This window comes from Pecten maximus, chromosome 12, assembly GCF_902652985.1.
Source record: "Pecten maximus chromosome 12, xPecMax1.1, whole genome shotgun sequence".
NCBI classification, from domain to species: Eukaryota; Metazoa; Mollusca; class Bivalvia; order Pectinida; family Pectinidae; genus Pecten; species Pecten maximus.
Window position 1 is genome coordinate 19202498 of NC_047026.1, and position 19311 is coordinate 19221808.

General features: G+C 34.7%; 1 protein-coding gene across 1 annotated transcript; it reads left to right on the forward strand.

The window, feature by feature from the left end:
- The first annotated feature begins 435 nt into the window (after nt 1-435).
- On the forward strand, nt 436-18246 carry LOC117339596 (E3 ubiquitin-protein transferase MAEA-like). The gene is made up of 9 exons (XM_033901286.1): nt 436-530; nt 2765-2950; nt 3610-3813; nt 4337-4459; nt 5062-5138; nt 6287-6395; nt 9179-9312; nt 10625-10820; nt 11917-18246. The coding sequence occupies exons 1-9, from the start codon at nt 492-494 to the stop codon at nt 12016-12018; spliced, it is 1170 nt and encodes a 389-aa protein (XP_033757177.1). The 5' UTR covers nt 436-491; the 3' UTR covers nt 12019-18246.
- The last annotated feature ends 1065 nt before the right edge of the window (nt 18247-19311 follow it).

The following is a 19311-nucleotide window of genomic DNA, read 5'->3' on the forward strand; positions in this document are numbered from 1 at the left end:
ATGGAATGGATCATGTAGTTAAATAAATTCAGTAGAAAGAAATATAATTTAAAAGACTCATTGTACATAAATGACATTGCTCACGTGTCCATTATCTATGACATCTATTCATATGCATACGCACGTCAATGTCATTCAGTAATACACATAATAATAAGTGACACTAGAGCTCAAGAAAGCGACACATTGGCTGCATCATCCAAAGTATTTGTAAATGCCATAAATCAGTTCAATGTTTACAATTATATTTATCATATGAAGTCATTGTCCTCTATTGTTAACCTATTTCCCCCGTAGTTTTAGAGGGAAATATGACTTCATTTAAAATATAAATATTACCTACGTTATGCATTTGATAAAACATGTATTGGCAAAAAAGAGAAGAAAACAAAAAACGCAGCAATGCCAAGCTCGGACCAGAACCAATGTTCCGGGGTAGATTTTTCAGTGCGCACACTCGAACGGAACAGCAGACGTTTTTCAGCTTGAGAATGGCTGACGTGAAGGCACTCGAACATCCTACACTGAAGGTAGGCTAATCCTCGGTCGGATGGATGTTTTACACACCAGTTATTCTGTTTACAACAAAGCGCTATTGGTATCTACGTAGATGATTATCACAGATGAAAATTAAACGTCTGTAGGGTCCAACTGGATCAAGTTTGGTTTGACAAAATGAAGCCTCCTGGACCATTGGCATAACAGTGCAGTCGATATAGGCCTAGTTAGACCTAGTCCGGCCATAGAAATTCATTAAAATGTATAAAATGGACGTTCATTGAAATGTATCGGAGTACATATGATGAATGCATGTTTACAAATTCTATGGCCATGTCAATTAAGCATATTCTCTATCTGAGTCATGGCTGTACTGTAAGCCTTATAAATATTAATATGTGCAGTGTTAGCTGACCCATTTTAGTGTCCATGAACACATCAATTAGAATGACAGTTGGCGTTCATATTAGTTTACATTGACCTGGTTTTTACAGAGTATGTATATATCTGCTTTGTGTAATAGGTGTGACTTAATATGTTTAGTAACCTACGTGAATATATGATGGAATACATACTGAAAGTATATGATAGAATCTGAACCTTACTTTCCCCACCAAGAACAAGCTGGGGGAAATATTCCTCAATCCTCATGGTAGGAGAAAAGAAATGAAACTGTGAAAAATCTTATTGAATCATGACAAAATAAGAGAAATTTATACAAGTAAAATTTTTGTATAGATATATTTTCAATCTTATTTTGTTGATAATTTCAACCAACTAACGTGCATCCATCTGCATCTCATTCAACATTTTTCCAACTCTAAGCAGGAGATTTTCTGACAGTGATCAGGAAAAGTACAGGTTCAGACACCAGTTTCTCAATAAGCATTTTCCATGGTATTGTATTTCATATGATTTTAGTTTGAGGAGCAGCAGTTGGAATGAAACTTTATCAAATCATATAAGCAAGGTATGTGTATAGCTATATACCTAGGGTACATTGGACTTAAGCTATATATTGCAAGGGTATATTGACTTAACTGTGGATTGGTGATGCTTTGACCGACATGGTTTTGGTTTGGGGTAAATGGAGTCTGCCTATATAATAGCCTAACACTTGCTGATAAGGCAAACGTTCATTATGGCTTGTAGCTAGGGAACAAAGGAATTAAGGGTGGTTAGAATATGAAGAACATAAATTGATTATTCACACTAGCCTAGCTAGTTCAGAAACTTCACTGGTGTAACAACAATCATTGTTGGTGGTGAACCATCGTTGTTTTACATGCTGTTCTGGACAGTCTGTCTTCTACTTTGTTTATTACATAGCCTTGATCAGCATCAGGGTTCATACGGATTATGTCAACCAAATTCAAGGCCTTTTAAAGGCTTTTTCAATGTCTTAACTAAATATCCAAGGCCCATTTTACCCATCACCTAAGTCATCTTGAGAGGGAACAAGAGAACAAAAAAACAACTTATAACTGTCCACTTGATCAAAATACAACTTGACATGGTTATATTATTAATGTTTGTAGGAAAGCGGCAAAGACAAAGTTGAATCCAAATGATCAGTGGCCAGGGTTTCATTTATCCTAATGAAACTTTAATATTCAAGGACTTTTCAAGCTGTAAACCAATTTCCAAGGCTTTTCAAGGCCTAGAATGAAATTCAAGGCTTTCTCAAGACCTTTGCTAACCCTGTTGATGTCAAAAAGATGCTTGGAAGTTATATATACCTAGAAGTTGTAAAGCTTTCTAAAGAGTATGATTTTATAAAAGGGGGCGCTATAGTTTCCACGTATGCGGGGTATATTTGTAATTTTGCATATATATTTGCACTAAGGACTCGCGATTGAGTAATACTAATCACATGTTAGTCAAGATTGATCTTCATTAGTGATCGATATATACCAACCCTGTAAATTCACACCATCAGGAGTTATCTAAGATTTAGATAATACAACATATTTTGAAATATGGGGAAATATATGTCTCTTTGTGAGCAGGGGGTGAGCAAAAGAATGGAGCTGGGGACTAATTATATAAAATTAGTAGAAAATGAAGATCTGTACTGTAGATGCTCAGATCACTTTTTGAAAAGATCTACATGATCTAATACACTGATCACTGGTATTACAATAATATTTTAATATTGAATATTAAAATGAACTGCTGAACATTTGATGGTATTACTTTTAAACTGTGGGGCTGGACACTTCAGTGAATTATTTTGATTAATGACTTTAAATGACATGATTTTCAGGTGCCGTATGAGCTATTGAATAAGAAATTCAGGTCAGCCCAGAAGTGTATCGACCGTGAAGTTGCACATATTCATTCTGCAGGAAATGACCTGGAAGTGTGTCTTCAACAGAAGAGTCCCACTATTGGAGATGTTACTTGGGCCATTGACAGCATGGTAGAAAAGCTGTGTCTTCTTAAAAGAAAAGTAGGTCACCATTTATTTCATATTGTTCTTCAAATTCTATAAATATACTTCAGAGTGTCAATCAAACGTATAATTATAATCATGCCTCATGCTTCCAGTATAAATGTATATATATTGAAGGCACAGTAGCATGGTCTAGTGGTAGGTCACTCTTGGGCTGGGGATCAAAGAATTGCTTGTTTATAAGCCTCCTGTACTGTACAATGTACATTCAGGACCAGTGGCTGGTGGTAGGTCATCATGCTGGTGATCAAATGGTCGTTCGATTCAAATGGTCGTTCGTTTGAGTTGTGGCATGAGTAGTATCCTTGAACAAGATACTCTCCTCCATTATGTTCCAGTTGACTTGGCTGTAAAAGACTGCATGCTGGGAATGTTGTGCACAAGCTGCTATTAGCACAGAATGGCAGCTCTGGATGTATGCTCCCCATGACCAGAGAGTTGAACAAGACCATGATTGGTAGCTGAAGGGTCGATAACCACAGATTATTAATTTATGATTCACTTTGTCTTTGAGACTGCTTTGTGGCTGTGACAAAGCAGTAAAATAATAACTTAAATAACTATTATTATATAGTTGGTAGATATATTAAATAAATTTGTGTTGTATATTAACTGTTTTGATTGCGTCTACAACAAATGCTGTAATTTCATTGCAGGCTGATGAGAGTATCAATGAGGAATTGGAAGCAGCACGTATGATAAAACGTCGTGTGGAACATTTAAAAGAGGCAGAGTCATTAGAGCCACATGCTAAACCTCTATGGCACAAGAAGAGACTTGATCGAATGTTGGTGGAGTATTTCCTGAGGTCTGGTTACTACAACACAGCTATAAAACTAGCACAACATTCAGACATTGAGGTAAACATGACTTGCTTGATACCGTATTTATCCTCAAATAAGTCCCCTTCTTAGTGTAGAAGTTTAGTACTAAACTTTGGGTAGGGTTATTTGTGAACCCCTTTTAGCTTACTGTTTTAAAATTGATGATTCTACAAAAATGAAGATGGGGATTAGTTGTGGACAGTAGTTGTGGACAGGGGCTTACTTGGGGATGAATTTATACAAGTGGTATTTGATGACTAGAAATGTGCAGCATTCCATTATTTATATCTTCATAGGAACAGTGCTCTAGTTTGACTGCATACCGGGAAATTTACACTGTGTTTTGGTGAAATATATACCAGTAAAATAAATGCATGTGAATGTTCATAACCACATACATTTAGATCCATACTGCTGTAGCCGAAAAACGTGTTACATACACTTAGTTTGACAAGCATTTTATGACTGAAGACACTAAACAGTGTTTGTGTCATATGCCTATGATATTCAATCACAGTTAAATTATCATATGTTGAATGCTTGGTTTCTTCTTTTGTAGGATCTGACCAATATTGATTTATTTCTGACATCAAAACAAGTGGAGGAATCACTTTTGCAAAGGGAAACAACTCCTTGTCTTAATTGGTGCTATGATAATAAATCAAAATTGAGGAAGATGAAGGTTGGTACAAATGAATTTATAAAAACATACAAGTTGCTGGATGGAGGTATATTCCAATATATACTTACTTTACTCAGCAAACCAATACATGTAGGGTTAAAACAGTAAAGGTCACAAAAATGTTCTTGTGTTTAATAGTTAGTTTACTTAAAATTTGTTTATACCACACATGAATCCCCCTATTACTGGGTTTTGTCTCACCAACAATTGTCTGTGTTCTGTCAGTTTTTAATGTTTGTGTGTGCTGTTGATTTCGACTGTTTTGAACAAAGGAGATGTACTGGCAAAGTCAAAGACTGGTCCAAGGTTTTTCACTGATCTCTTAACCAGACATCATATTTGACCAGTTCTAATGTCAGCACATCTGATTGAAATGTCTGACTCAATTATGAATTTTTAAATAAAAATGTACATTTAATTGATATGATAATTTTCTGCAACTTCATATAAAATAACATAATTATTGAAAGATTAGATTTTTGTGGTGTCAGAATATTAATAAAAATATTATCAAAATTAAGTTATTTTCCATTTCAGATTTATAAATATGTGAAAATATGCATTGATATCTTTTAATTAATTGTGATGAATTGTTTTTTTAGAGTACATTAGAATTCAAACTTCGTCAACAAGAATTCATAGAACTGGTGCGAAGTAATCAGAGGATGGAGGCTGTACGGTAATTATGATGAATTTCATAAGCATATCAGACATAGACAGGTTTTATCAATTTTCATTTACAATGAATTTGAATGTTTCAGGAACCACAATGTAGATAAATGCCTTCATAATATGCAAACTTGACAACTTTTCAGATTTTAAATGGGAAAGAAAGCACAATACCATGGCAAAAACAAAGTCATATTGGTCAATCTAGACAAACTGGTTTGTCTATTTTAAAATGGAGCATTCCAGGCATAAATGTTGACTGACATGCACATGTTAATACAGGCATTGAAAATAAAAGAAGAATCACCAGCCTCATCCATAGTTTCATAAGCAAATAGCTCAGGTCCAACATGTCAGACCATTTGGACCATGCTACGTATACTGTGACATATTTATTATTTGTGTTCTCAAATTTAAGCGCATAACTGAATTTAAACAGATTAGTGCAATGATAAAAAAATATACAGAAACTATAATTAGCACAATCATTAATTTAGCAGAATGTTTTCAGCACAAAACGCTCTGAAACAAGAATTGATAAACTCTGTCTAATCTAATCCCTATATGAAAAAGTATCAATGCAATATTGTTTATTTATTTCCTACTAGACCTGTTCTGTACTTGCTTTATTTCAGTATGGATTAAAGGTTAAGAAACTCTGTCGGATCCAAAAATAATTATTTGGAGTGAAAGTTCAAAAGACTAATACTTTCTGTCTGACATTTAGATAGAGTTTGATAATTGTGTTAATAGCAATTTATAAAAGAAAATATCCAAACTATACATATGTACAAAATATTAGAAAGATCATTGTAAAATTCTGTATTTGATAGTGTATGTCAATCGGTGTAAGCCAATCAATACTCTTAAACAATAGATATACATGTAGTACATGTATAAACATTCTGTAGGTTTATTAATAGTTTAGCATCTTGATAACAGGACGACAGGTCAGAGGAGTGCCTTCATTGTGAATTAACACTTTTCTGACTGGAATGTAGTGGATTGGCAGCAAAGTATGGATTAAAACCCAACAACATTTTTCTGCAAACATAACTATGTGGGTTCCAGACTATCATAAGTTCTTAACTGAGAGAATGCATACCTGGTTTTTGATATTACATGAACTAAAATGATGCATATTAATTCTACTTTTAGACATGCCAGGAAATATTTTGTTAACTTAGAAGAGGACCAATTATCAGATGTGCAGAGGGTGATGGGCCTCCTGGCATTTCCCAGTGACACAAGTATTACAACTTACCAGGTAGGTACAAAATTAATAGGTATTACAACTTACCAGGTAGGTACAAAAAAATAGTAGGTATTACAACTTACCAGGTAGGTACAAAATTAATAGGTATTACAACTTACCAGGTAGGTACAAAATTAATAGGTATTACAACTTACCAGGTAGGTACAAAAAATAGTAGGAATTACAACTTACCAGGTAGGTACAAAATTAATAGGTATTAAAACTTACCAGGTAGGTACACAATTAGTAGGTATTACAACTTACCAGGCAGGTACAAAATTAATAGGTATTACAACTTACTAGGTAGGTACAAAATTAATACCATAAAAACTCGTATAATTTGCGCAGTTTTTTTGTACTGAAAGTAAGTTTTAAGTTGGGGTGCGCAAATTATACAGGTAGAGACGTTTTCAAGTTTTTTTTACAGAAAAAAAGATTGTCAATTCTCAATATCTGCCATCTTGGCAAATGATGGAAATTCCCGTTAGGAACTTGATGATTAATAAACATACACACAGCAATTTATTCTTTTTAAATATGTTAGATAATGAATTGATGTATAGCTACCTACTATATGTGTTGATATTTGAGTTAATTAGGGATTCATCACAATTAAATAGAAATCAGTTCTGGAAAAACGTAACTAAAGAATGATGCAACAGCGCCATACTCAGGTCTTCAAAGTTAATATTTATTTTCACAAATTTCTTATAAAAAGGGGGAATATATTCATGCAATGTTATTATGAACAGATTGATAAAATAACTAGCCTATTAATTGTATTGTTTAAAAGTCTGTCATGACATGATGGGCTTACCAATCTTTGAATCCCGACTCCATGGATCTAAGCCAATTATAAATTGAATTCTTTTGTTTGATTGAGAAATCATCACCTCTTATCTGTTACTGGCTGTAATCTAATTAGGATAATAAGTCTATTTAACACTTTGAGTGTGTCTTGTCTCCGTTTACCCCCCATCAGCATGTTAGTGTCAAAACACCGTCGAACACACAGAACATGTGTTGTACGCTTCTCACCCTAGAAATGGACTGTACCCAATCTCAAAACTGTGACTGGAACAGTCTAATGATGCTTACCTAAGGGGAGAGGATGTGTATATATACACAGGCTATAAATAGCTTAGCTTGCCGGTGACATTTTTGCCAATATGTTTGTGTAGTTAAAAATAACACATTCTGCTGATTTTATTATTTATTATAAATTGAAAACTGCTAATATAAAGTCCTATATGTATCTATTTAAGATTATTTGACAATGAAACTGGCTGTACCTTGCATATTTACGCTAAAACTGAGCAAACTCTAGGATGATCACATGCAGTCACTTTGGTAACTAGGACCCGGACGGTGTACACGTTTTATTTGGGAGAGTCTCGTAAACTGGGAGCACTTAAAATAATATCAACACGACCAGTACCCATATTTTAGAACAATCAATGATGACATAATTAGTATACCAGCCACAAGGTCAGTTATACTATTTCATAGCTACCAACAGCTGCAGCAGCGGTTCTAATGGAAGCGTAACACCCACATCCAAGCGGACATTATTTCTGTCGTCAATTACCGCATAAAGATTTATTGGGATAAATAATTAGATTAATTAGACATACTTGTCGCGATATATGCAAAAATGATTAGTATTGATTACTTAATTTTACTTTTCTTTGAAAGTGTGTGCAAGTTTGAGCTGATAAATTTTCATAATGCAATGTACACAGCGGTTACTGTAGCTTTTCCTCTTACTGTCGATTTAAAAGGAAATAAACAAGACACAACTTTGCTATTTTCTCATTACAAATACAAAATAATCAGTTTATTTTAATCATCAAGTATTAAGTAAAATGATTTTAGCAAAGTTTTTTGCTTATCTGTGTTGGTGTCATTTTCATACTTCGTTTTCGGGACCTCCTGGACATCATTTTTGGTCAAAATTTTCCATGCGCAAAATATACTTAGAGAAGTTTTTTTCAGCCCCAAAACGTACCTGCACAAATTACACACATGCGCAAATTACACAGGTTTTTACAGTAGGTATTACAACTTACCGGGCAGGTACAAAAAATGCATATGTATTACAACTTACAAGGTAGGTACACAATTATACAGGTATACAACTTACCAGGTAGGTACACATTTAACAGGTATTACAACTTACCAGGTAGGTACACAATTAGTAGGTATTACAACTTACCAGGTAGGTACACAATTAGTAGGTACAGTGCATTCCACTTAATCGGGTAACGCTTAATCGGGTATTTCGTTTAATTGGGTAAAATTTCAAAAACCAAAACCATTTTCTCTTAAATCATGTTAAAAAAATTCGTTTAATTGGGTTGGAAAAGTCGTATTTTTCGGTTATTCGAATAGAACAATCGGGACAAAAAATAGAAATGCTCCGATTTTCACGAAAGTCATCGCGTATTTCTTTAAGTTTTAGACATTTATCAACAAATAGTGTAATTTTGATGGTTCAAATGTCAAAAAACAGTTAAATATTACCTTAAACGGTAATGTTATGTCGGGGTTTTGTCATGTTCAGAACTGCAAATAGGCAACCCGATTAAGCGGAATGCACTGTATTACAACTTATCATATGAAAGAAACATCAGACAGTACAGTACTGGCAGTAACTGCTGTTAAAATAAATTATTGGAAGTCATAAGACATGACTTGTAGGAAGAGGTGTTACTGTGTATCCTGATTGAGTTGTTATATACACTAGTTATAACAAATATTTTCTTCTTTAAAATTGATTTATTTCTTGTTTCCAGGACCTGTTAAATGATGAACGATGGCAGGACTTGGTCCAGCAGTTCCGCTATGAGAACTTTAAACTTCACCAGCTCAACCAGTCATCAGTGTTTGCTGTCAGTTTACAGGCAGGGTTATCTGCCCTTAAGACACCGTATCCTTCCATAAAGTACCGTAAACTTTAATCTATTTATTTTCAGTTATAAACTATTATTAATTGCTCTTTTTGACCAAGATGAAAGTGCAGAAGGGGTATGTTTGCAGTACCTTCAGAAAAACCAACATGTCAGTTGACCTCCATACGTTTCCACATCTGAAAGGGGAGTCAAACCACCGCTGGTGTGTTACCACTGTGCCACCCGGCCGCCTTTACATTATACCTGTTATACCTGAACATTATGTTCAGAGAAATATTTCAACATGAATGAGTCATATTTGTGTCGCCATGATGGATGCTGACAACATCGTAAATAATGTTAAGGTTTTGTGTTTAGCTGTTTCTGACAAAGCTAGACCAACAAAACCTCAGTCATAGATGTAGCATGGGTAGTAGAGCCTACTTCACTAAAAACATTTCATGGATTTCTGAATTTTTTGGGTGAAATTCTCAAATTTCTGGACTTCTGGAAAATATCAACGTTGAAGGTTTTGTATTAAGCTCTTGCCTATTAGGCTGTTTCTGACAAACTATAAAAGCTGGAGCAACCAAAGTTGGGTTATAGGTGTACCGTGGGATGTATAGCTGAATGCATTACACTTTTTACAAGCATTTTATGATTATTGTATTTTTTGGGTAAAAACAAGAAGAAAATCAGTGAATTTCATTAATCTCTTCAAATATATCCTTGATTACCCATGTAAAATGCTTTTGATATTGACAAAATAGAACAGACGACACATATAATTACGTGTAATTCATTTTAATGTTAATCTGTAAACACATCACCACTTAGCTTCTAGAGCATACCCCATTGTTCATTAAATAGGTATCTACTTCAAAATAATTTGTATGCATCTGAAAAAAGAAGTTATCAGTTTAATAGCCTGCACCAGGGAAAAGACTCTTTAAATGTCAAAACCTTCCTTGGGACCTGCTACAAATACCTGGGGAACATTAGACCAAGAACTGATGCAGACTCGGGAGATGAAATGAGACACATTTGATAACAAATTAAATTAATTGATTAATTAAATTAATGTACATTGTACTTTTATACACTACCCATGTTAATGTTGTGATTATTACAATCGATTGATGGAAGTAAAACAAATCAATGCCATGTGGAACTACTTATACAATAAAATCCTGAAAGTAATCAAAACACATCCAATATATCCCAATTTATAGTATCCTGGCTGAAATTTTTTAGTTTATGAAGACATCAGTTGTTTTAATGTTTATCTAAAAACTGAAAAAAAAGAATGTGCTCTTTTCATTAATGGATGTGATTCCTTGACTGCCCCAGATTTTGTTACAAGGAGGAGCACGAAGGGAGGAACGCTGACTGTCCTGTGTGTGTAAGGAACCTGAATGAACTTGCACGACCACTACCCTACGCTCACTGTGCCAACTCCAAGCTTATCTGTACCATCACAGGACTGCCTCTGAATGAGCACAATCCTCCGATGTCACTCCCAAACGGTCATGTGTATGGCTTCAATGTAAGTTTATAATAAGCTGCCAGTATAATTACTAGTCCCCTATCAGTGAAACCAGGGGACTAATATAATCTTTCAACCCTTTGGGGGTGAGACAGGGGGATCTCAACCGAAGGAGAAGATTCTTAAGTTCGTGTTTGGCAGCTTAATTATCTTACCCCGAGGGTTGAGATTCCTCGTCTCACTTCCATGGGGGTGAATGATTATTTTTCTCTTACCCTGTTTACCCTCTTATGTATCTAATATTGACGTTACATCTATGCAAGGAAATGTTGACGTGACATGATTGAATTGTCAACGTGATGTCATTGTACTGTTGCCATGACGTCATGGTATTGTTGACGTGACGAAATACAATTGTTGAGAGCGTGAAAAGAAGATGTGTAGCTTGTTTTTCTCTATGGTGAGATAAGAAAATCTCACCCCGGTAAAACTGCGGATATCCCTGTCGGTGTCCAGGGTAAGAAAATATAGGTTTCCTCTCCCTTTGTCTTGTACGTGACCCCAAAGTTTGTTAGCATTCTAGTGGCTTCATTCTTTGAGGGATTTTGATCAAACTTCAAACAATGAAAGGACCTTAGTATCTTGGTCAAGTTCAAATTTCAGGGATTTTGGGTCAAGGTCAAGGTCACTTACTATTTTTATCAGAGACAGGTAGGGTATATGTTTTGCTTTAGCAATACCAAATATTCTTTTTGAAATTTGTTTTACAATTGAAATGTGGGCATAAGTAGCAAGTTTCTACTGCCCCAAATTCTGGTCAATGCCCGGCTTAAAAGAAGTATTTTAAGAAGATCTACAATATTTCAAAAAGGAATTAGCATGCTACCAAGTTTTGTAACGCATTTATTTTTCAAGTTTTGCTTGGTCAGGTACACATGCAGTTCTTACTCTGGACAGGAACTATTAACTATTTCGATGCTACCTGATTATGTATCATAAAATGAAAAAACCCTATATTTATCTAAATATAACCTGTATAAGGAAGGGGAAATTAAATTAAATATGTCTGTACCTCTTGCCTGAAAGGAAACTAGTTATTCTGAACTAATTAGTCAGCATTGTTCTGAAACCTGTTTCTTTTTTTGTCATTTTACAGTCTTTAGCTGAGCAAGCTGCACAAAATGACGGGCGAGTAGTTTGTCCCAGAACCAGAGAAATATTCCACATAGATGAGGCAGAAAAAGTCTTTGTTATGTAGACGCAACTGACTTGTGTTTCAATATATGCCTGTGTATACTCCCTTCCCTGCAAAGCTGTGAAGCTAGTATTCGCTAAATGTTTCAGCAAGACCATCCCACATAGTAGCGTATTGTAACCATCAAAATTGTTAAAATATGTCTTCTGACATGAAAAATGGGTTTTTTCATTGTTAGATAATTCAATGTTTTTGAGAGACACGAGTACCTGTATTGGTATTTTACTAAACCAACAAACTACAGGGGAGAGTCAATCCTTGGACCAACTTTTTAAAGCTTTTTCTTGGATAGAGATTGGATACCTTCATGATATCTGTTCAGTATAGCTTCCACGTTCTCTTTATTGGGCAAGACAAAACTCCAATTTCACAAAGAAAATGAATCCCTTTCAGTGAACAGGTGGTGCTAGTAATACTATTGTTGTCATCTGCAAATAACTTGGCTCATTTTAAGCTAAAGATGAGCGAATTGTAATTAAAGAACAGATGAGGATTAAATGTTGAACTGAGTGCTAATTAGTCTTGTAAGATTCCAGTGTAAATATGCTGAGTTGAATAATCCTTTCAACACATTCAGTTGGTCCTTGCAATATCTAATTACTTTATGAATCGGTAATCTCAAATGGTGTTTATGTTTAACATTGTAGAATTTTAACATGTCATTTTAAGATAAGAATTGATTGTGCATCAGGAAATCTATTTTTTCAACAGAAGACATTATACATGATGTACAATGGTTTGATCATATGTTTTCTGAACAATGTTCTGACATAAGTGGTACGTAACAATGGTTGAGAGCAGTCTAGTTGTCATGTTGACCACAGTACATAACGACATTCTGACATAAGTTTAGTTGTCATGTTGACCGCGGTACATAACGACATTCTGACATAAGTTTAGTTGTCATGTTGACCGCGGTACATAACGACGTTCTGACATAAGTCTAGTTGTCATGTTGACAATTGTACATAATGACGTTCTGACATAAGTTTAGTTGTCATATTGACCGCGGTACATAACGACGTTCTGACATAAGTTTAGTTGTCATGTTGACCGCAGTACATAACAATGTTCTGACCTAAGTTTAGTTGTCATGTTGACAGTTGTACATAATGACGTTCTGACATAAGTCTAGTTGTCATGTTGACAGTTGTACATAATGACGTTCTGACATAAGTCTGGTTCTCATGTTGACAGTTGAACATAATGACGTTCTGACATAAGTTTAGTTGTCGTATTGACCGCGGTACATAACGACGTTCTGACATAAGTTTAGTTGTCATGTTGACCGCAGTACATAACAATGTTCTGACATAAGTTTAGTTGTCATGTGGACCGCGGTACATAATGACGTTCTGACATAAGTTTAGTTGTCATGTTGACAGTTGTACATAATGACGTTCTGACATAAGTCTAGTTGTCATGTTGACAATTGTACATAACGATGTTCTGATATAAGTATAGCTGTCATGTTGACAATTGTACATAATGACGTTCTGACATAAGTTTAGTTGTCATGTTGACAATTGTACATAACAACATTCTGACCTAAGTTTAGTTGTCATGTTGACAGTTGTACATAATGACGTTCTGACATAAGTTTAGTTGTCATGTTGACTGCGGTACATAATGACGTTCTGACATAAGTCTAGTTGTCATGTTGACAGTTGAACATAATGACGTTCTGACATAAGTCTAGTTGTCATGTTGACAATTGTACATAATGACGTTCTGACATAAGTCTAGTTGTCATGTTGACAATTGTACATAACGATGTTCTGACATAAGTCTAGTTGTAATGTTGACAATTGTACATAATGACGTTCTGACATAAGTCTAGTTGTCATGTTGACTGCGGTACATAATGACGTTCTGACATAAGTCTAGTTGTCATGTTGACAATTGTACATAATGACGTTCTGACATAAGTCTAGTTGTCATGTTGACAATTGTACATAATGACGTTCTGACATAAGTCTAGTTGTCATGTTGACTGCGGTACATAATGACGTTCTGACATAAGTCTAGTTGTCATGTTGACAATTGTACATAATGACGTTCTGACATAAGTTTAGTTGTCATGTTGACCGCGGTACATAACGACATTCTGACATAAGTTTAGTTGTCATGTTGACCGCGGTACATAACGACGTTCTGACATAAGTCTAGTTGTCATGTTGACAATTGTACATAATGACGTTCTGACATAAGTTTAGTTGTCATATTGACCGCGGTACATAACGACGTTCTGACATAAGTTTAGTTGTCATGTTGACCGCAGTACATAACAATGTTCTGACCTAAGTTTAGTTGTCATGTTGACAGTTGTACATAATGACGTTCTGACATAAGTCTAGTTGTCATGTTGACAGTTGTACATAATGACGTTCTGACATAAGTCTGGTTCTCATGTTGACAGTTGAACATAATGACGTTCTGACAAAAGTTTAGTTGTCATATTGACCGCGGTACATAACGACGTTCTGACATAAGTTTAGTTGTCATGTTGACCGCAGTACATAACAATGTTCTGACATAAGTTTAGTTGTCATGTGGACCGCGGTACATAATGACGTTCTGACATAAGTTTAGTTGTCATGTTGACAGTTGTACATAATGACGTTCTGACATAAGTTTAGTTGTCATGTTGACAATTGTACATAACAACATTCTGACCTAAGTTTAGTTGTCATGTTGACAGTTGTACATAATGACGTTCTGACATAAGTTTAGTTGTCATGTTGACTGCGGTACATAATGACGTTCTGACATAAGTCTAGTTGTCATGTTGACAGTTGAACATAATGACGTTCTGACATAAGTCTAGTTGTCATGTTGACAATTGTACATAATGACGTTCTGACATAAGTCTAGTTGTCATGTTGACAATTGTACATAATGACGTTCTGACATAAGTCTAGTTGTCATGTTGACAATTGTACATAATGACGTTCTGACATAAGTCTAGTTGTCATGTTGACAGTTGTACATAATGACGTTCTGACATAAGTCTAGTTGTCATGTTGACTGCGATACATATTGACGTTCTGACATAAGTCTAGTTGTCATGTTGACAATTGTACATAATGACGTTCTGACATAAGTCTAGTTGTCATGTTGACAGTTGTACATAATGGCGTTCTGACCTAAGTTTAGTTGTAATGTTGACAATTGTACATAACGATGTTCTGACATAAGTTTAGTTGTCATGTTGACCACGGTATATAAAGATGTTCTGACATAAGTTTAGTTGTCATGTTGACCACGGTATATAACAATGTTCTGACATAAGACTATCAGTCATGTTGACCGTGGTACCAAGTGCAGTACATTTATTGTTTAACTGAGATGTGTTGCTAAATGATTTGAATGAAGGTCAGGTATATTTGTTTATATTTCAAACAGTCTTTCAAATTAAAAGTAATGTGTCTGATTGTTTATATAACAAAAATGTTTTCACAATATAGTGTACGAAGGTCCAATTTTATCTTGAGGGTCACTGTGTGTGTATTTTTTTCTCGCATGCCTCAGCTGAGCATCCGTTCAGGAGCCATGACTGCATGGTACTGGTACCTAAAGTCTTAATGCGAGTTGGTCCCAGGAACACACCTCATGTTAACCCCAAGTGGTGTCTGCTGACCCTAAAGAAATTTTGAATGATGCAGTTGCATACTGTGAAGAACAAAAGGCATACACTGCTGGTAGTGTGCAGTGATTGAGTGTAGTATTATACCTCGGTGTGGAGATTATGTTTGTGATGCAGTGTTTAGATGAAAGGTATCTGGTTGTGTTTAAGTAATAGAGTTTGTCCTGAGGTATATTATTTAACTTCTACTTCATTTCTTTAAAATCTGAAGAAATTTTTTCTTTACCATTGGTTAAGTGGAAAGCTTGCCCAAGAATACATCTACAGTTACTTAAACTTTGATACAGCTGTTTGGTCCTTATAGGGCCTTCAGTGATATTAGGGGCCAACACTATGTATAGAAATCCAGAGGGTTTGAGAGTTGATGAAATCTAAACCAGCCTACGATATTCAAATATGAAAACAGAAGGGGTGTGCATGCACTAACCCCCAAATTTTATCAATTCAAGAGAATTAAAGCTTATTATATTAATCACACTATATCTGAAGAGTCATTTTAGGTCTGAAAAAAAAAGGAAAAAGATGTGTATTTGAGTCAGAATAGCCTATGTATACAGTACAAATCATGGAAACCACAAATACATAACATTAATTTGCTTACTTGGAAGACCTATAGGTCTGATTAAAGTATTTGATAGTAAGGTATGAAAACATTATTTTCATATTACATGTTAATTATGTTCATTTTAATTGAGAAAAGAAACGTCAGACGGGTACAAGTGAAAGTATATGTTTGAAGTTAACTGTATGTGTGAAGCGGAGTGTTTTTCATACGTTTGTATACTAGTTGCAGAGTATGTTGTGATTAAAGAGATTCCATAATTGTTTGAGGTTTGTAAAGGATTGTGCTGGTTGTGTGCATGTTAACATAACACATTCTGACTGGAATGTTTGAAGGAGAGATGTTTTTGATGACTACCTAACCTTTAAGTTAAAAGATCCTGTGACATTATATTTTCTAACCTAAAGAATAATTATCGTGTCCTTTGATACTGTTTTAACTTTTCACTCACAGTTACTTCAACCTAGATCTGTTGGCAATCTAAATTATGAAATCAGAAACTGTATGTTAATAAGCCCCATTTAACCCTAACCTGCTCTAGTATATGATTTACACACCTTAAAGCTGTATACACCTCTTAGCATTTATAATTAAACTAAATCTGTATTTAAAAATGATTACCAAACAGTACTAAACAAGTGACATCAACTTATATAATGTACAAGCACTCATGTTGGTTAGAATGAAAATGAAAGTATTAATTGTGGTCTTTATATGGGAGCAAACTGGAAAACCTGGTGAAAGCCCATGTGACCTATACCATTTCCTGTCAGATCGGGGTAGCTGTAGCAAACATAGAAGATATAGGAGTAAGTAAATTAGTAAATAAGGAGTACATTTACATTTTCTAAAAGAAAAAAACTACCAATGGGATACCACATATTAAGTTCAAACTTTTTGACAGTGCAGGGAGTATTTTGTACATATGTTCATAAAAATTATATATTGATACATACAGACCTGTACATACCAGGTATATATACTGATATATCAATACTGGTATAGATACATAGGAGTTTTGACTCAAAAATCAACAAACCTATCAAGAAAATTAAATAATTGTATCAGATTATTTTCTAGTATAAAATGCATGTCATATATTGATGTGAACTTAAACTAAAATGTCCTCTAGTGGAATGCTGTAGGGACTGATAATCTCCTTATTTCAATTACAATATAATTACAATAGCAGCATGGAACTTGGCGAACTTGCACACTTGTTTTCTGAAAATCATCTGGATTTTTTTTAAGATAATGAAAAAGTAGATGAATATTTCAAAAAGTTCAGTTTTCGAATATACATTAGTAATTTTTCACAAACTTTGCCAATTTTATTCAGGAATATTTAAAGTTTCTGATTGAGGATATATATAACTTTAACTTCTATGAAAGTGATCTTTGTAGAATTTATAAAAAGAACATCTTTAAAGATAAAGTGATTTTTAAGAGTTATTTGGTATGTCTAGGAAATATAAAAAGGAAGGTTTTTTTGTTGACTGGCAATTTGCATTAGAAAGATTTTCCTAGAGATGCTGGATTTTAAACAGTTCTCAGATAAAAAAGAATCAAAGAACTTATCAGATGGAATTTGAAGAATTATGCTTGTTTTCACTGCGGATATATATATATCATATGTATATCTAAGTCTGTGTTTTCACTGATGGGGTTGCATCAAAATTTATTCCTGAAAGTGAATTTTTCACCAACTTTTCAGAAAGTGCTTACAGTTGTGGAACAACTTCTATTTTTCACCTTCATATAAGTTTGTGTTTGTTTTAAGATTTTGTCATTGAAACACTTCAGGAAGTGTTGAAAATTCATTGTGTTTGTTAAGTAATTATCTACCATGCTAAGAGGCAGGTGCCAGATAGAACTGCCAAAGGGGGGTAACTGCTGAGTACCAAACGCCACCTTGAGATTTTTTTTTATGTTTTCTTGCTTCAAGTGATTTAGATATGGATGCAAATGTCAATACTGAGTTCCATATGCAAAGCATAGTATATTAAATGATTAAAAATATATATATCAATGTCATTGTCATATATTTGCCTGGCGCAGTGTGTTGTCGGGCCATCCTCATGATCGTACAAAGACCTACACATCATATGACAACAACATAATTATGGTTAGTATTTTATATGCAGTGGCGTATGAAGCCCACTTTTTACAGGGGAAGGGGGGGGGGGGGGGGGGGGGGATTTTGACATCCAAAATCTAAAAAAGGGAAAAAAACTAACGAATTTTGATATTTATTTTGATAAATATCTAAATTTTCGAACCAAAAATGTTTTCCTGAAGGCAACGATAAAATCGTAATCTTGTACATCCGGAACATTCCGACTTTTATACTAGTATATCAATCCTCAGACCTGTGTGTCGGTCGTCTGCACTAGCCTTGTAAGTCAATATTTATATCTTAATACGGAATTTTGCTGAACTTCATCACATAGATTCGATAAGTTGATGATAATTTGTGAAGTTGATTGATTTCATAATGATCCCATCATGGGGATGTTGAAATGATAATTATTGGCTTTTTGACGACTTTCTACGCCACTGATATGTGATTTTTCAAACGAGTCTTAAGAGTATTAAGGTCACCTGAGACGACGGAAAGTGAGTTTATAATTTGTGCCAAGTCCCTATTTTCCCTTATAAGAGATTACATCACGGATGTGACTTAACCCGTTAAGTGGGAGGAGGATGTAAATTCACATTCTTGTCCGATGCTTCAAGGAGTCGGTAAAGGGTTATTTAGTTAATAATTTAATCGTCTACATGATATAACCTATGCTATGTTTCATATTGTCAGTGTTCTGTCTGTGTACTCTGGCAAGGGGAGTTATCGGTACGAAACTGTAGATATTACATCAACCATAGCTAGGCACTTGTATCTGGTAATTAAAAACCCAGAGTTAAAATTATATCGATGATAATTTTAACTCGGGGGTTTTAATTACCAGATATAAGTGCCTATGCATCAACGATCTTTTGGAACGACCAAGAAATTCTGGATTTTGTTTAAAGGCTGATAAAAGATCGGACATCTTCGGATTATTCACCTACATTTGCAGATGACGGACTTCAA

What these genes read in the sequence shown, in the direction of transcription:
- LOC117339596 (XM_033901286.1), top strand. Translation starts at nt 492, where the DNA reads ATGGCTGACGTGAAGGCACTCGAACATCCTACACTGAAG. An exon ending in CAAAATTGAGGAAGATGAAG is followed by an intron (nt 4,460 to 5,061) that starts GTTGGTACAAAT and finishes TTGTTTTTTTAG; the next exon opens with AGTACATTAGAATTCAAACT. An exon ending in CAGAGGATGGAGGCTGTACG is followed by an intron (nt 5,139 to 6,286) that starts GTAATTATGATG and finishes TTCTACTTTTAG; the next exon opens with ACATGCCAGGAAATATTTTG.